Source organism: Argopecten irradians, chromosome 4 (assembly GCF_041381155.1).
Source record: "Argopecten irradians isolate NY chromosome 4, Ai_NY, whole genome shotgun sequence".
NCBI lineage: Eukaryota > Metazoa > Mollusca > Bivalvia > Pectinida > Pectinidae > Argopecten > Argopecten irradians.
Genome location: NC_091137.1, coordinates 28,768,816 through 28,788,954, shown reverse-complemented (window position 1 = coordinate 28,788,954; position 20,139 = coordinate 28,768,816). Strand labels below are relative to the sequence as shown.

The window sequence follows — 20,139 nt, the reverse complement described above, 5'->3', positions numbered from 1 at the left end:
ATAAATGTGCTTGTACAATGGTATGCACATGACCTAAATTGAATTAACCTTCTGATATTAACAACTTGTTGCCTGACCAATATAACCATATAATGAACAGTGTAGTAAAGATTATGTGAAAGGTCGTATGTGGTCAAAGGGGACAGCGTTACTACTTATCTACGATGGACTTAACATCAATGTGAAATAGATGTCAATGATCAATGAAGAAAAGGTTGTGAAAAGGTATTTTTTATAAACAAATATGTATGTCCCCAGATATATTGTACTGTTAGTGTTAGAATTGTATCTGCTGCCCTATTCGTGATAGTAAAAGTTTGTTTGATCAATTAACGTCCTATTAACAGCTCATGGTCATGTAAGTTGCCTTCATGTTGTGCGAGGTGCGTGTTTTGGGAGACTACGGTATTTTTATGTTGTGTCTTCTTGCATAGTGGTACTTTTGCCATTTTTATAGTGCTATATCACTGAAGCATGCCGCCAAAGACACCAAGCAACACACCCCACCCGGTCACATTATACAGATAACGGGCGAACCAGTCGTCCAATTCGCTGTATTCGCACGTAAAAGGCGACATAATTTAGGATATTATCTTTTCTCTTCATCCTAACTGACTTTATCTTTCCTAATGCCTCCCTTGGCACCGCCTCACTTTTGGCCTTGAGTTGAGCGTTCACCCCTGTGAGGAAGGCTCAGAGTTCTGTGTATAGAAGTGGTAGTCTCTGCTCCTGCTTAGCGCTCAGCATACAGGGAGTGGGACGACTGGTTCGCCCGTTGTCATAATTTTGCCACGTGTTTAGGATTGTCAGGTTAATAAATTCAATGTCATCTTGCAATCTTCTGAACGGATTCTATGTTTAATAAGTTTAATAATAATTAAACAAGAGACCCATGGGCCATAACGGTCATCTGACTCTTGGCACAAAACAACAAAGTCACAGTATAAAGTAGTGGTTAACAATTAATATAAGCAATACAAGGAACACCTTTTTTGAATACACTGTATGTAAGTTTCTGAAATAGGTAAATAATTATTTATTGAACAAACTAGGTAGCCATTCATCCATATATGATTGTAACCCATTCATGGATGAAGGAGTCAGATATTGTAGCCAAATTTCAGCAAAGCTCCAATTTTGGACCCCCTCCGTTCTATCCCCATCGGTCTTACCTTGGTCCTTTATAAAATATAATTTTCCTCACCTGAAGTTCCCCCTTCTGAGCCCCGCCCCTCTGTCCCTAAGGGTCGGACCTTACTCATTTATATAAAATATGATTGTCCTTCCCCAATGACGTTTCACACCAAATATGGATAACATTCACTCAAATGTTAAGGAGGAGTAGGAATTTAAAAATAAAATTAGAAAATTTTCTACTATTAGGACCCCAACCGGTGAACCCTCAGCCCCAAGGAGCCCTTTCTTTACAATGTTTCAAACCAAATTTAGTTTCCATCCATCCAAGGATTAAGGAGGAGAAGAATTTTAATGCTAAAATAAAAAAAAAATTGGGGCCCCACACGTCATCCCCTATGGGTCGAACCAGGCTCATTTATAAAAAAATGTAGCTTTCCCCAATGATGTTTCATACCAAGTATGGATGAAATCCATCTTAGGATGAAGGAGGAGTAGTATTTTAAAGCTGAAATTAAGAAAATATGCCCTTTTGGGGCCCCACCCGTCAGCCCCTAGGGGTCTGACCAGGCACATTCATAAAGAAAATAATTTTCCTTCTTCAATAATGTTTCACACCAGATATGGACGAAATCTATCCAAGGATGAAAGAGGAGTAGGATTTTAAAGCTAAAATTAATGAAATTTGCCCTTTTGGGGCCCCACCCTTCAGCCCCTAGGGGTCGGATTAGGCTCATTTTTATAAAATATTATTGTCCTTCCCCAATGATGTTTCACAACAAATATGGATGTAATCCAATCAAGGGTTAAGGAGGCTAGGATTTTGTATAAATAGTCTTACACACGACGGACGGCGCGCGATGCCGGACAAAACATGATGACAATAGGTCATCCTGACTTTTCAAGGGCTTTGTCAAGATTCCTCATTTTAGGTCACCCTTTGTTTGTTTGATTAATTAACGTCCTATTAACAGCCAGGTTCATGTACGCACGGCCTCCCATGTTAGCTTGTATTTGACCTTCTCTTTTCAGCTGCAAACTCGATTGTTCACGTTTAAAACACATTAATGTTATATTATTAGAGGTATATTTGATCACAATAAAGTGTCTGTGAAAATTGTTAATTATAACTTAAACGAAATACATTACCTTGATATGTGGGATAGATATATGTTACTAGAGTTACCTCTCTTAACATAACATTCTTACTAACACTGTTATATCACCGAAGCATGCAAAGCATGCTGCCGAAGACACTAAGCAACACACCCTACCCGGTCACAATATATTGACAATGGGCGAACCAGTCGTCCTACTTCCAATATGCCTAGTGCTACGCAGGAGCAGAAATATGAAAGGCCGTTCATGTAAAAATAACCGACATATTTCAACGCGTTAAACACACTGTTAGCACATTAAATGCAGTTTTAACACTTACATGTTACTTTTTAATATTTAACGCATTAAAAGTTATTATCATGTCAATGACTATTTTATTACGTTAAAAGTGACGACCAATCAGAAACATTATTGTATCTTATCTACACACAAGCCAAGTAAAATATGTTTGATGTTATTCAAGTTGCTCATAAAGTCTAATGACATTGCTACTGCTTCAAAATGCAAGTTCAGTACAAATCATTTTTGTTAGATTATTCTCATTGTTGTATTCCATATACATTTTCTGATATCGGTATTGTCTTGATATTACATCGAGATGTATCAGGGGTCAATCTAGCTCTGATTTATTACCGTTTATGGGTAAATTTCTCCTCAAGGAATGAATTCCCCCCTGGCCTAAAATTCCTCTAAAGATTTAAAAATCCCCCATTTGAAGCTAAAAATGACCTTTTTTGTAACACAATTTCCCCTGTGACTCATTTTTCAAGACTTTTGTTTGCAAATTTCTTCATATTTATCATATAGCTACTGCATATTTATGATAAACTCAATTTTTCATTATTGAGCTTAAAATATTGCTTTATAAAATCTAAAAATAAAATCAGTTGTTTTAATAAGAAGATTCAAATTCACCTATATTTCGCCAAATTTCCCCCTATTTTGAAACAAGAGGCCTATGGGCCTTAATGGTCAGCTGACATCCAATAGTAATTTGTCATTTAAGGGCCAACATAATAGCTATGAGGTACTTTAACACATGGTGTGTTAATTTTTTCCCTCCTGTATTCAACACAGAAGCTGAAGTAAATATGAACTGATGTTGATGAAACTCTGTATGCAATGAGGTCTTGGATGAATTTGCATACTGGAACAATTTGTCATAACTGACATATGGTTGTTATTTTTCTTTCTAATTTTATCATCCTATGGTCAGGTGACCTAAAAATTTAAGCCATTTGGACCCCACTGGGCTCCACCCCTCAGCCTTTGGGGATGAGACAGGGTCAAAATGACATAATAGCAAAATGTCCTCTTGTGGTTATAATGTGAATCAAAAGTTTGAACAATTTCCAGTAGAAAATAAACAAAATATACCCAAGAACTATTCAATATAAACTATAGCAAACTTAGCCTCCTCCTCAGGGGCAAACAAAGAGGCCAAGGGTTATAAAATTCACAATTCTGATAAAGCACCACAATATCTTTAGAACACAAGGTCCAATAAATATAATAGCATTATTACAAAGGACATGAACTCTGTAATAAAGTTACCGTCGAAAAATTCCCTTTTTCAAACTCATCCTAGATCTTGTTGATATAAGGCTACATACAGAGTTTCATCAAAATCAGTTCACATTTACCAAAGTTATCTTGTTCACAAGCACAATGATAAAATTAGAACAAAGGGCAATAACTTGTACGTTACTGTCGAATAATTCCCATTTTTGAACTTGTACGAAGTCTTGTTGATATAAGGCTACATACAAAGTTTCATCAACCTCGGTTAACATTTACTCAAGTCATCATGTTCACAAAGTAAAGATGGACAATAGGCTATTGCAGTAGGTCACTATGACGTATGGTCAGGTGACCTAAAAATATTAACAGTGACCTTGACCTTAACATGGCAATCCTGAAACTGTATCTTGTCGAAAATAATATGGTCCTTTAAATTTGTGTGAAGTTTGATCAAAATCACTCAAGGAATGAAGCCGCTAGAGCACTGAAAAGGATTTTCTATAAATAGTAACAGCGACATTGACCTTGACCATGCAACCTTGAAATTCAAACTTTTTCAGTCCTTTGTAGTCCTGCAGGTAGGGCGTTAGAATTGTACCTGCTGCCCCTATTGCATGATCGTAAAAGGCGACTAAATTTAGGATCTTATCTTTTCTCTTCCTAACTGACTTTATCTTTCCTAATGCCTCCCTTGGCACCGCCTCACTTTTGGCCTTGAATTGAGCGTTCGCCCCTGTGAGGAAGGCTCTGGGTTCTGTCCCCTGGCCGAGACACACCAAAGTCTATAAAAGTGGTAGTTTCTGCTCCTGCTTGGCGCTCAGCATACTGGGAGTGGGACGACTGGTTCGCCCGTTGTCAGTATAATGTGACCGGGTGGGGTATGTTGCTTAGTGTCTTCGGCGGCATGCTTCAGTGATATAGCACTATAAAAAGGGCAAAAGTTCCACTATACAAGAAGACACAATACAAACATACCGCAGTCTCCCAAAACACTCATCTCGCACTACATACATGCGACACATTCCATACATGGGAGGCCGTCCTTACATGACCATAGCTGTTAATAGGACGTTAATTAATCAAACAAACAAACAATCAGTCCTTTGTATTTGTGTGCAGTTTGATCAAAATCACTCAAGGAATGAAGCCGCTAGAGTGCTGACAAAGAAATTATCTCAAAAATATAAGTGACCTTGACCTTAGTCTGGCAATCTTCACACTCAAACTTGTCCGAGATATTATGATCCTTTGTCTATGTGTGAAGTGTGATCAAAATCACTCAAGGAATGAAGCCGCTAGAGTGCTGATAGGGATTTTCAAAGTTTCATCAATCTTGGTTCACATTTACTCAAGTTATCGTGTTCACAACAAAAAGTTAACGCACGACGACGGACAAAAGCCTATCGCAATAGGTCACCATGATCTATGGTCAGGTGACCTAAAAAGGGTAGTTTCCCCAAAAACCTAGATTGATCCCTGTGTATACAACCTAGGAATCAGATAAAATGTGAAAATAAATTATTTAAATTTTAATTTTAAAACAATAATTATCAGGAAAAAATGGCGATGACGTCGCACAAAGGCACAGACGGGCGCTCAAAATCACAAGCCCGTATATATGTGTGCTTTCTAAACAGATGCGACCAAAGGTGCATGCGATACAAAATACAATAATCCAAAAATTGTCATTTAATGTAAAATCAATGTTTTCAATTTATTTATTTCAACATCATTTCGCCCACGAAAAACATGCGAACGGTCGTTAGTAAATACGATTCAAATGTTTTCCTTTGCCAATTGTTGACTGTTTGTCAGGTGCATTTGTCAGGTGTATCAGTCTTCATTATGTGTTTTGTACCTTTGTTGATCCGGATGTAAAATACATCTGACGTCACACCATCTTTTCCTATACCACCACCACGGTAAAAACGCAGATTAATCATGTTCAAAACCCCTAATGATCCAATTTATATGGTTATGTTTGACTTTATGAAATGAATGCATCCTATTTTAATATTGATTCTTATTTTATATAGCTAGACAACTATACATGAACAGTATTTGGCGACTGATTCGCGATGAAAATTGTGATGTAGATCCTGACAATTTTGAAATGGAAGTGGACTTCATCAAGAATAATTCGGCTGACACAATGAGTTTTGTCCAAGTGTTAATCAGAGCAAAACAAGCCAACTCCTTCACAGTGCGTGAGTGTTCTTTGATTTTCACGAAAAGTATATTGATTTGTTATGACCATTTGTTGGCCTAATATGACCAAGTAGAATGTGTTATTCTTGGGCAGCATACAGCAGAAGTGAAAGATATTATTTGTACAAAGTACTAGACAGTTCAAACGTTTCATCGTCCTGCGCCATCGACTATGCATAAAGTTTTCATTCAAACAGTTTCTTCTCAATAACCGAAAGGCCCAGTGGGATAAAGGGCTACCAAGTTTGTTTAAATATGTGACAGTGATCTTAATTCAAGGTCACAGGGGTCAAAAAGGCTTAAGTCATTTAAATGACTTCTTTGGAACAAAAAGGCATAGGGTACCCATTTTAGGCCTGTGAACTGCTGGGTTGAAGGCTACCACGTTTGTTCAAATGAATGACTTTGACTTCCATTCTAAGTTACAAGGGTCAAATAGGCTAAATCCTTTAAACAACTTCTTATGAATACCTAAGAGTCCCAGAGCCCTGATATTGGGTCTATGTCATGCAGGGATGAACTTTGTTAAAATAAATGACCTTGATCTTCATTCAAGATCAATTTCTTCAATTATATCTGAAACTGAATTTCCATGAAATAGCCCTTTGTATTGCATTAGTTGTTTGCCATAACTATATTCTTTGAGGTTTTGTATTGTTTCAATTGTCAAATGACCGTAAAGGTCCATGTACCTCTTGTCTAACTTCCTATCGGCTTGACACCACCTCGCGTTTGGTTTCTTCCCAATGAGGTAGAGTCTGAGTTCTGCCTCCCGAGCGAGACACATATAGATAAGTTTCTGATCCTGTTTAGCGCTCTGTATTAAGGAAGCGCGACGACTGATTCGCCCATTGTCAATAAAATGTAACAGGGTCATGTGTGTTGCTTGTTGTCTTCGGTGGTATGCTTCAGTGGTGTAGCACTGAACATGCGCCACACACTTTACACAGAGGTGGTTTTCAAATGGTCTAAATGTAAATCTAATGTAAATAGACCAACCACAGTTTAGTAGAAAATAAAACAGTTTCCCTACATTGAATTTATGTCCTCTAGGAATTAAGTCCATGATTAATAAAACAAACTACTAGTATCTAACTAGCTATACTATAATTCTTTTCAGCTACTATGGGTATCACCGTGGCGCTAAATGTCGGCGAACCATTATACCTACACGAAGGTCCGGGTATCAGTCATAAATTTACCTTTCAACAAATACAGACGCTGATACAGAAGGCGGGGCTAAAGCTGGCCGACTCATGGGTAGACGACGAAGATCATGTTGTTTTCTGTAAATGTAAAGTTTTGTAAACTTATTTTAGCTCACTTGAACGAAGGGCAAATTAGCTTATGCTGTGGTGCAGCGTCTGTCAGTCCGTCTGTCGGGTCGTCCCGCGTAAACTATTCCATTTAAACAAGTTCTTCTCCAAAACTTGGAAACCTAGAGTCCTTAAATTTGACTTATAGCATGCTGGAATGAAGGGCTACCAAGTTTGTTCAAATTAATGACCTTGATCTTCATTCCAGGTCACAGGGGTCAAATAGGTGAAAATCTTTGACAGCCTTTTAAAATAACCCAAGAGGCCTAGAGAACTGAAATTGGGTCTGTGACATTTTGTTTGTTTGTTAGATTTATTAACGTCCTATTAACAGCTATGGTCATGTAAGGACGGCCTCCCATGTATGCGGTGTGTTGCGTGTATGTTGTGCGAGGTGAGTGTACTGGGAGACTGCGGTATGTTCGTGTTGTGTCTTCTTGTATAGTGGAACTGTTGCCCTTTTTATAGTGCTATATCACTGAAGCATGCCGCCGAAGACACCAAGCAACACACCCCACCCGGTCACATTATACTGACAACGGGCGAACCAGTCGTCCCACTCCCTGTAAGCTGAGCGCTAAGCAGGAGCAGAAAGTACCACTTTTATAGACTTTGGTGTGTCTCGGCCAGGGGACAGAACCCAGAGCCTTCCTCACAGGGGCGAACGCTCAACTCAAGGCCAAAAGTGAGGCGGTGCCAAGGGAGGCATTAGGAAGGATAAAGTCAGGTAGGAAGAATAGAAAAGATAAGATCCTAAGTTTAGTCGCCTTTTACGATCATGCAATAGGGGCAGCAGGTACAATTCTAACGCCCTACCTGCAGGGCCACTGGTTCGCCCGTTGTAAGTATAATGTGACCGGGTGGGGTGTGTTGCTTGGTGTCTTCGGCGGCACGCATCAGTGATATAGCACTATAAAGGGCAACAGTTTCACTATACAAGACACAACATGGACATACCGCAGTCTCCCTAAAAACGCACCTCGCACTTCACACACGCTACACACGCCGATGACACCAAGCAACACACCCCACCCGGTCACATTATACTGACAACGGGCGAAATAGTCGTCCCACTCCCTGTATGTTGAGCGCTAAACAGGAGCAGAAACTACCACTTTTATAGACTTTGGTGTGTCTCGGCCAGGGGACAGAACCCAGAGCCTTTCTCACAGGGGCGAACACTCAACTCAAGGCCAAAAGTGAGGCGGTGCCAAGGGAGGCATTAGGAAGGATAAAGTCAGTTAGGAAGAAGAGAAAAGATGAGATCCTAAATTTAGTCGCCTTTTACGATCATGCAATAGGGGCAGCAGGTACAATTCTAACGCCCTACCTGCAGGGCCATTGATCATCATCAGACATAGGACTAATTTACAGTAATTATATTTTAACTCGCATCATTTTGGGATCTTTAAACCCCCGAATTGTAAGTTATGATTTGATGTAAAATCCATCAGGAAAATTACATTTATTAATATTGGGAGTTCAAGTTTCAAACACAACATGGGCAAAGTAAAATTTACGATTGATAAGTCCCACCTCCTGGTGATTATGATAACACAAACCTAGCATCAAATGATGATGACAGCATCGCCAGATGGTACGTAGGACTAATCTACGTTAATTGTATTTTAATTTTCATCGTTTTAGGATCTTGAAACCCCCGAATAGTAAGTTACGATTATTACCAATCTGATTAAAATATAATTTCGTTCGGAGACTGCGGTATGTTCGTGTTGTGTCTTCTTGTAATAGTGCCTTATCATGCCGCCGAAGAAACCAAGCAAAACACCCCACTCGGTCACATTATACTGACAACGGGCGAACTAGTCGTCCCACTCCCTGTATGTTGAGCGCTAAACAGGAGCAGAAACTACCACTCGTCTCGGCCAGGGGACAGAATCCAGAGCCTTTCTCACAGAGGCGAACGTTAAAGGCAAAAAGTGAGGCGGTGCCAAGGGAGGCATTAGGAAACAAAGTCAGTTAGGAAGAACAGAAAAGATAAGATCCTTAATTTAGTCGCCTTTTACGATTATTCAATAGGAGTAGCAGGTACCATTCTAACGCCCTACCTGTCACACATTACAATCTCAGCTAAAAAAAACTTTCAAAAAGCTTTGGCAATGAATCTTCGCACTTAAGTTGATTTGGAATTCCATTATATCGCAATATTTACATTTGCCTGGCAGTGCCACTAAATAAACTAACCAAAACAAAGTGTTGTCTCAGGAGAGCATAACTGACATCCAAAGCATACCATGATTCAAGTGCGTAAGAATATAACAATCACAGACAGTGTAAACAAAGATGGCGGCCGACATGAATCGAACTCTTGACTGACTGCTAAACCAAATGCAAAAATTAAATAACTAAAACTAAATTTTATAATATAATCATCAAAAACACACTAAATAAAGAAGGAAACACTGAAAATCATAATGAAAAGGAATTTAATAATAAATAAACCAATGGAAACTATCGTCTGCTTTCGGGAACCATCGAGTAAGACAGTAGCGAGTAAAATGACTGAAACTTCAAACTTGACCTGCCAGACTTTCTAAATGACGATTTTTCGTAAAGTGAAGATGACGGACTTAATGATCTTCTTGAGCAGTGGTTAGGTGAAGTCAGTTCTAACGTAACAAATTCACAACAGTTTGAGGAGATTTTCAAAGAGCATTGCTAACCTACCTCCACCAGACACGCCTTGTCAACCAGGGTCACCCCAGAAAAAAGATTTAAGAATGTGAACGCCAAAGAAATTGAACAATTATTTCAATCTAGGGAAGCCCCGGACAACGAAACGAGCGCTGGGAAACGAATGCACGCGACAGGTACAGACGACAGTCCCGTCATAATGTTGAGACTGTTGATGAAGAAACCCGACAAAAATGCGAACAATTTTTTCAATCAGTACGATAGAGATGCACTAACTGATCCACTTCATTCTCAGACTTGGTTCACGTGTAAGCCACTGTCCAAACGTTCCTTTGCGCGAATGTTATCCAATATCTTTGATAGGGCAAATGTTGACAACACATTACACGTGCGACCGCTATTCAGTGCCTGAATGACAATAATTTCGAATGGCAGCCACAAGAATGAAGCATCCCTCCGATCATATAATAGAGCAAAGCGATGAGCGGGGCACTCCTAAGTTTAGTTTCACTTGTCAGCAATGTTCCCAGTCCCGGTTACAAATTCGTCAGTAGAACAGCGTCGTCCACTTTCTTCCTAACTGACTTTATCTTTCCTAATGCCTCCCTTGGCACCGCCTCACTTTTGGCCTAGAGTTGAGCGTTCGCCCCTGTGAGGAAGGCTCTGGGTTCTGTACCCTGGCCGAGACGCTGGCTCCCGCTTAGCGTTCAGCATACAGGGAGTGGGACGACTGGTTCGCCCGTTGTCAGTATAATGTGACCGGGTGGGGTGTGTTGCTTGGTGTCTTCGGTGGCATGCTTCAGTGATATAGCACTATAAAAACGGCAAAAGTTCCACTATACAAGAAGACACTACATGAATATACCTCAGTCTTCCAAAACACACGCATCTCGCACAACATACCTGCAACACACAGCATACATGGGAGGCCGTCCTTACATGACCTTGGCTGTTATAAGGACGTTAATTAATTAAACAAACAAAAACAAAAAAAAACTCCCTCGGCCACTATTTCTTCTCCACACGACAATTCCAATGTAGGAACGCTAGCAATGCCCGCAGAATGTAAAAAAGTGCCCATGCAGTCAACAAACACCTTTACGCTAGGTTTTTTTTGCTAATTCAAGGTTCTCTTACTGCATATTTAACTTCAACCATTAGGCAGTGTTGTAAAGATGGCGGCGCTGTTCAGGGTGGTCGGTGACGGGTAAAAATTACATCCGTGAGCTTAGTTCCGGGCAAAAAAGCAGTCACGAGAAAAAATGAGATGAACCAAAACTTAACTAAAGCGTTCTAATGAATAAGCTTTCTTTATGGTAATAAAAGAAACATTGTGACAACATACATAATTATTTTTGTCGGTTTGTACGAACTTATATGTGTGGCAATCTGCAAATGAGAAGAAATGCTGTTCTAGTCTTAAAATTTTAACGTCGAAATCATATTTTATTATGAAAACAATTCATCAAACGTAAATATAAGCATTAAACTGTCTTTTTATGGCATTTATGTAGACCATAAATGCCATAAAAAGACAGTTTAATGATTAAATACACCTCCATATAAAATTTCATGAAGAACAGAGACACATAAGTATTGTTGATATTGGAAATAGCAGCACGACTAGTACCAAATCGAACAGCTAAGTCCATGTCACGGAAGTTCAACTTCATCTATGTCATCAGTAACTGGTCTTCTAGAATGAAGGAGGTTACTGACCAACCGCCATGAAAATTAAAAAGGTGTCATCTTTTAAGAATGTTTACTATTACTTGAAAAAAACATCAAATGGGAATGACGTGTAGTGATATAACTCTATGAAAAGGGCAACAGTTCCACTATACAAGAAAAAACAACATGAATATACCACATTCTCTCAAAACACGCACCTCGCACAACACACACGCATGTCTTCTTGTATAGTGGAACTGCTGTCCAGTTTATAGTCCTATATCACTGAAGCATGCCGCCAACACACCCCACCAGTGGCGTAGCGCCCGTGCATGCTTGCATGCTCAAGCATGCACAAAATAATCTGACTTACATTTTTGTACAGTCAGAAAAAAACACATTTGAATACATAACGCTGCAGAATATAAATTACGCATAAATACATATGATATGTCCGACTGTATGTCTAACATAACTTTTGCACATTTGAAAGACTGGAAGATTGGCCATTCTGGAAATTTATTAGTCTATACATTTCCGGTTACCAAGTTGTTAAAAGACTTGTCAAAGACAACATTAGACTTCTTCACCAAAATCCCTCAAGCAAATGTGGATTTTGAATCGGGAAACACTTACGATTATCAAAATAAACAACGTCGCATGAAAAATTAGAAATATTCTAAAAACATGTAATATTAAAATGATAGCAAAACATCTAAAATAGCCAATTTTGGTTCACTTCCCGTCCCGTTAAAATGCATGATTTCCGGTGTCTACTCACGAAATACATGTAGTTGACTTTTATTTTTGTCGATTATGAACATATGGTTGATTTAGAAAATAATTTTTGTTGTTGCATTTGTTAGATATAGAACATAATAGGTAGAAAAATTGTTTATTTTCTTTTATTGCGGTGGTTGAGGACTGGTCCCTTCTTACGCAATTTCCACCATTTTGACAGTGGTCTTTGACTCGCTGTCGTAAACAAACCAACACGTAAACTCAATTTTAATTTTGTTAAAAATATTCGCCATAAGTTTGTCATCAGTTAAAATAACACAAAATTCCCCCATTGCTTACGTTTTTTAATTTTTCAGCCAAAATCCGTGTTTTTTTGTTCGAGCAGGGGAGTCTAGTTTAGTACGATGCTGCAACGTCTGCTCCCTTCCCCGTCATCACTGCTGCCCGTCAGTGGCAAGCCCAGCAGACTTGGTGGGATCAAGCTGGTCATCCTCTAATTCATACAAAATCAGAGCAGCTATAGCTTCTGCTACAACCTGGCGGGCACGCAACACATCTTGGCAAGGCAAGAATGACGTTTGAGTTTTTCATAACTCCAAATCAAAATATTGAATGAAAGTTATAAGATTTTCTATGACAGAGATGTCACATACCTCATCCATCATCAAACCATAAGCTGTAACTTTTGGACATCTTCAAGAATTTTTTTTTCTTCATGGTCTGTTCAAGACTGAGAAAGATTTCAGTTTGTGACCTAGCAGATCTATGGTTGAAATACTTCAAAGATTCTGCATTGAAAATACCTTTCACATATTCCAACAGAGGAATCATTTTCCTATTGGTAATGAATTCCTTCATTAGAAAGTATGCAGGCGAGAAAAATTTTTCTAATACGGATGTTTAGAGTTCAGCCTTTGCGCTAATCTCACGATGGAAAAGGGACACTTATTGAAGCAATTCACTTTTCAGTGCAGCTGAATGGGCCTTGCTATTCGAGTGCGAAAAAATTGCACCAATCTAGAATCGGACACTTAGAGAAATTGCAAAAGAAGCTGTTTGATTTTGGGGGGTTTTCATGTGGTGTTTATGTACATACGAGACAAAACATGCCCTTATCTTCGATAAAACATAGCCACTAGTTCTTTGCGTTGAGCCAGGGATGGTTAAAACGGCAACCAGTTACACCTGTTCCTGCGCAGCCAAACTCGTTACAAGTATAACAGGAATGCACAGATATATTTTCAGCAAAGAGTATTTTGGTCAAGGATCTATACTCCTCAACTGTCCATGGACCACATATCTTGTCATTTGCTATGGAAGATGTTTTTGTTGACGGCTTTGAACAGGACTCTTCATCGTTTTGATTTTTAGGAATATGATCAGCTAATGAAGCGACAGAAGTTTTTTTAATACCAGGGTCATGATCATCTGTGAAACAAAGGTCAAATTAAATCAAAAGTGAAGATCTAGACACCAAACAATATTCTAAATTAATTCAACCTTTAAGGTCAAGTAATTCTGACAATTTAGTTTTGGTTAATTAGTCTTTAACTCCTCATTTAATAAGACCTTTATTTCTAGATATCTAGGAAAATCAAATTTGTAATAAATCAAAAAGAATAACTATTTTCAATATGTTTAATTAGGTATTCGACATTATTTTTATGTAATAAATCCATGAAATATGGTCCACTTCTTCTAGGAGTTCTTGCAAAATCCAAGTACTACAGGAATCCAACATTAAAGAAAAGAAAAAGTAAAATAAAAAGTGACACACACAGATATAAACATGTTTAAGTGCACATGACAATAAATCAACAACTACAAAAATAAAATAAGTAATATAACAAAACAAACACACTTGAATAAAATATTTGACTTTAACACAGAGATCGTAGGCATCGAATGATCCAGATAAAATATGAACCGTAAATGACACTTGACGTAAACCATGTACACATTTTCCATCTATATATGTCTAAATATAAATGCCAACAGTTTGGATTATTTTATCGATTTACGACCGATGTAACACTGTCCAACATACAAGTCACCGTGGATTTTAGGTCATATAGGTCATTAGTATCACTGCCGATATTTTATTAAAACTAAAAGAAAATTAAAAAAACAAAAACTACATAAATAACCGGGATTATGCCTAAATGACATTCTATCACATGCACGTACCTGTTTTCGATCACTTTGGCGAAGTGAAATATTCACTTATGGGTTTACATATCTTCAAACGTTTCGCCATGGTTTGTTTGTTTGTTTGATTTATTAACGTCCTATTAACAGCTATGGTCATGTAAGGACGGCCTCCCATGTATGCGGTGTGTTGCGTGTATGTTGTGCGAGGTGAGTGTCATACAACCATGTGGTTTAGCTTTGACAATCATGAACGCTTGATTTTTACCTGAATTGCCACAATGCAATTTAAGCGTTTTAATGATAGTGATGCAAGTAAAACCAAAATGATTCACGCCGTTAATCAACATGAACACGAAAGTTAACACGGCTTGTAGCAGAAGTGCCGTCCACACATGGCATTTTTAATGATGCATATGAGAATAATATCTTTCTGAAATATAATATTTTTACACTCCTACAATTTTACCCGGCCAAATTATCAAAGTAGGCGGTCAAATTGGCCGGCGGCCTGCTTTTCCGGAAAACGCCGTAGTAAGCATTCGTCTGCCGTACAGTTCGGTTTCCGCTTTTTACTTGGCCCTGCAGGTAGGGCGTTAGAATTGTATCTGCTGCCCCTATTGCATGATCGTAAAAGGCGACTAAATTTAGGATCTTATCTTTTCTCTTCTTCCTAACTGACTTTATCTTTCCTAATGCCTCCCTTGGCACCGCCTCACTTTGGCCTTGAGTTGAGCGTTCGCCCCTGTGAGGAAGGCTCTGGGTTCTGTCCCCTGGCCGAGACACACCAAAGTCTATAAAAGTGGTAGTTTCTGCTCCTGCTTAGCGTTCAGCATACAGGGAGTGGGACGACTGGTTCGCCCGTTGTCAGTATAATGTGACCGGGTGGGGTGTGTTGCTTGGTGTCTTCGGCGGCATGCTTCAGTGATATAGCACTATAAAAAGGGCAACAGTTCCACTATACAAGAAGACACAACACGAACATACCGCAGTCTCCCGGTACACTCACCTCGCACAACATACACGCAGCGCACCGCATGCATGGGAGGCCGTCCTTACATGACCATAGCTGTTAATAGGACGTTAATAAATCAAACAAACAAACAAACAAAAACTTGGGTCTCACCAATATCCATTGCCATTTTTTCAGAAGCTAGATAAGCAGACGACGATCAGGCATGTTTTGTCCGCGTGATATTGTTTGTAAACAAAAAATACGGGAATCATGATGTCTCGCCATTGACAACGAACCATGAAGAGAGGCGACGTTGGGTTGTCCCTGCCCTTCTGGTTGTCCATTAACCATGCATGTCGGCATGTGCTACATTATTAATGTACTTAATAAGTTTATACCTTGGTAGTGGCGACTTCGAAGTGAAATAAATCTATATACTATAAATGGTCACTATGTATACTGAAATACGTTAAAGGTAGGTTTCGCCCAACCAAATAAATATTTTTTGTGAAATGCGATAAGCGGAAGAAAAGATGAAAAATACATATTAAAATATCTCAATTTAATTTCTTTATGTGATTGAGATTGAACAAATGTGTCTTGAATACAAAATTGAAGGAAATCCTTGATTTATTACGGTGTCCGTCAGACAAAATAATATGCAAATGAAGCTGCGATGGATTGTGTTGTCGAAGTTTGGCGCATGCGTATTGTCACGCACTAAAAGTAAACAAAATGTCTGAACGAAAGTGTGTGCGATGAAAAAAATATATCTGAATCGGCAACAAAGTGGAGGAAATTATAATGGATTAGGTAGCACCCTAGGATATCTATAGGAATTAAATTCAGAGATGGCATGTAGCAATAGAAGAAACAGAAGCCACATCTCAAGCGGAACTTGCCGGGATCTGTTGGGACTCGTGTAACGGCATTGCACGTGGTGAGTTAAATTTCAACACATATGCCAGCGCACAAACAGCCGCAGACTAACTACGTGTATATTTGTTGTACAAAGTTAGCGAGCGTATGATATGATATGTATAAACAGTCCCTCGCACTTCGATTTGTTGTTGTTGTTTTTTAACTAAACATGCCGTGGCAAGACTGTCACTTCTATCTGACATTTTGTTGCACGCTTCCGTTTGTTGCTGCGGTCTCGTTTTGGAAAAAATACGTCATGTTCTATGTAAAGCTTGACTTCGCTCTATTTTTAGAGGAGTATTTTCCTGGTCAAGCTAGGCAACTGACCACCCATATTGTTCGCTGTATGCATTGAAAATGATCTGAAGATTATATCTATGTAAAGGATAAATTTCAATTTCGTAGTCTTTATATTTCATTGGGCGAAACCTACCTTTAATCCGTCGCCTTACATTTAAATTATAACTGTTACATACAGGTATATCAAGTGCGCTATACTGGCAGACTGGTGCATGTAAAACAGCTCCGTACACATCGATTGAATTGTACAATAATGTATTTTCTACCAGTTCGATGGGAACAGCCAAACGCAAAAGAATACATCATCTTGTTTGTATGTACCTGGAAGTGGTAAACCGAAAATTCACGGAAAACGAGACATTCTATTGCATGATCGTAAAAGGCAACTAAATTTAGGATCTTATATTTTCCCTTCTTCCTAACGTCTCCCTTGACACTGCCTCACTTTCGGCCTTTTGTTGATGGCTCGTCCCTATCAGGTAGGCTCTGGGTTCTGTCCCCTACCCGAGACACACCAGTCCCTGTGAGGAAGGCTCTGGGTTCTGTCCCCTGGCCGAGACACACCAAAGTCTATAAAAGTGGTAGTTTCTGCTCCTGTTTAGCGCTCAGTATACAGGGAGTGGGACGACTGGTTCGCCCGTTGACAGTATAATGTGACCGGGTGGGATGTGTTGCTTGGTGTCTTCGGCGGCATGCTTCAGTGATATAGCTCTATAAAAAGGGCAACAGTTCCACTATACAAGAAGACACAACATGAATATACCGCAGTCTCCCACAACACGCACCTCGCACAACATGCACGCAACACACCGCATAAATGGGAGGCCGTCCTTACATGACCATTGCTGTTAATAGGACGTTAATTAATCAAACAAACAAACAAACAAAAATAATAGGACGTTAATTAAACAAACAAACCCTTGGCACCGCCTCACTTTTGGTCATGAGTTGAGCGTTCGCCCCTGTGAGGAAGACTTTGGGTTCTGTCCCCTGGCCGAGACACACCAAAGTCTATAAAAGTGGTAGTTTCTGTTCCTGCTTAACGCTCAGCATACAGGGAGTGGGACGACTGGTTCGCCCGTTGTCAGTATAATGTGACCGGGTGGGGTGTGTTGCTTGGTGTCTTCGGCGGCATGCTTCAGTGATATAGCGCTATAAAAGGGCAACAGTTCCACTATACAAGACGACACAACATGAATACACCGCAGTCTCCCAAAACACTCACCTCGCACAACATACACGCAACACACCGCATACATGGGAGGCCGTCCTTACATGACCATAGCTGTTAATAGGACGTTAATTAATTTTAATTATCAAACAAACAAACATGAAACTGTTCTCCGATATATCCTTCTGGTATGAAAAAGATTACGTTGGAGACTTAACCTCCACTTAAAAGGGGTTTTATTAGATTATCGTCCTATAAACAGCTAGGGTTATGTAAGGACCTGCCAGGTTTGTTGGGAGAGGAAACTCGCGAACCAGAGCTAGTGGAAATATGTAGAGACATCTTAACCACTCGGCCCATTTAAAATCAATCCCGTGTCAATCTCTTCTCCATGATGCCATGTTTCCCCTAAAATGATCTTTTTGACGATCCTTTCTTTTGAATGCAGCTTTACATGATTGACATTTGAAGCGTGTCTCCTCATCTGCTACCATTTTGCTGCACGTGCATGAATGACGGAAAAGCGCTGATCTGTAGGTGAACTGACTGGTGTACTTCTTACACTTGTACGGCCTGATATTATAGTGGCTGTTGACATAACCATCATCATGGCATTTACTTGTTACGCTCCTTTTATATATTAAGGATTTAAGGCATCCAGTATTGTTGTGGGTCTGTATGTGCCTCTTTAAACCACTGCTGGTGAATAGTGATTTCCAACAAATATCGCAAGTGAAATTTGGCATAGGCACGTCATCTGCTATCTCCGTGTTAATGATTCAGTTAGAAATGGAAAATGCAATAAGTATTCTTTATTTAAAGAATGCTTAATAACACTGAAAAAAATAATCTGCAAAAAAAAAAAAAGGCTAAAATAAGAAAAACAACACTTAATCGTCAAGCGGCTGTGATATAGAGATCTTAACAACTGTTCATTAAACGAACATGAACGTTTGATAATCACGTCATTGTTTGTAAAAAGTAACGTCATGTTATTTTGTAGTGAAAAAAATACTAATTCTACTGGCGTTGTCATTGCTTGTTCTCACTTTTGACATTATAGTTACATTACACAAGGACAGGTAATCACTAAATTTTTGTATTATGTGTGTTTAAATTCATGATGTTTTCTTATATGCGGTTAGACGGAACAGAGAAAGTTTCCAATGCTGTTAATGCTATCTTACTTGTGTAGTAGACTAGAAATATGTAGTTATTAATCAAATAATCCACCTTATATACAGTGACTTCACCCGTGTAATATTTTGTACCACTCTGATGTCAAAAACAATGAAGAGACGTCAAGAAACAAGGACGTTAGGCATGGAATCGACGATGGCGGAACAACATATCAGGCTTCGTTAGATTAATTCTCCCAAATGAAGTGTTTTTGTATGTATATGATAAAAGATATCTTAAATTCCATTCAAAGATACACAAAGTGAAAACTCTTTAATCTCATATGAAATTTACGCATTTAAAACATTATATATATGCTCGCATGTGACTAGGCCTGGACGTACTGACGAACAAGAAACTTTTTACATAATTATGTACATATCGGGTAGGGCGTTAGAATTGTACTTGCTGTCCCTATTGCATGATCGTAAAAGACGACTAAATTTAGGATCTTATTTTTTTCTTCTTACTAACTGACTTCATTCTTCCTAATGCCTCACTTGGCACCGCCTCATTTTTGTCCTTGAGTTGTGCGTTCGTCCCTTTGAGGAGGCTCTGGTAGTTTCTGCTCCTGCTTAGTGCTCAGCAAACAGGAAGTGGGAACGACTGGTTCACCCGTTGACGGTATAATGTGACCGGATGGGGTGTGTTGCTTGGTGTCTTCGGCGGCGTGCTTTAGTGATAATATCATCGGTACTGTGCAGTTCACCTTTAAATAATATCTGCTGTCCATTTTCAGCATTCGAATAAGATGTGTGTGCCTTCATCTGATAAGTGTGTTTGTTACATTAATTAACGTCCTATTAACAGCTTTGGTTATGTAAGGACGGCCTCTCGTGTATGCGGTTTATTGCGTGTATGATGTGCGAGATGCTTTTTTTGGGAGACTGCGGTTCTTGTTCGTAGTGCGTGTTTCAGCAATAAAAAGGCCAAAAGTTCCACTGTACAAGAAGACAAAACACAAACATACCGCAGTCCCCCAAAATACGCACCTCGCAATTCCCACACACTACACACGGCATACATGAGAGACCGTCCTTACATTACCTTGGCTGTTAATTAATTCAACAAACAAGATATTAACATAAGCATTAATAGTA

General features: G+C 39.2%; 1 protein-coding gene across 7 annotated transcripts in view; it reads left to right on the top strand.

The window, feature by feature from the left end:
• LOC138321201 (histidine N-alpha-methyltransferase-like) overlaps window positions 1-7,762 on the top strand; it is a 50,803-nt gene extending 43,041 nt beyond the window's left edge. For 5 of the 7 annotated variants that reach the window (XM_069264702.1, XM_069264701.1, XM_069264697.1 and 2 more), the window contains 2 exons: window positions 5,811-5,981; window positions 7,103-7,762. In XM_069264702.1, coding sequence (XP_069120803.1) covers window positions 5,811-5,981; window positions 7,103-7,290 — 359 coding nt within the window. In that variant the 3' untranslated portion in view covers window positions 7,291-7,762. The remainder of the gene's footprint in view (window positions 1-5,810; window positions 5,982-7,102) is intronic. The other 2 variants (XM_069264698.1, XM_069264700.1) reach the window with 2 other exon arrangements.
• Window positions 7,763-20,139: the final 12,377 nt, after the last annotated feature.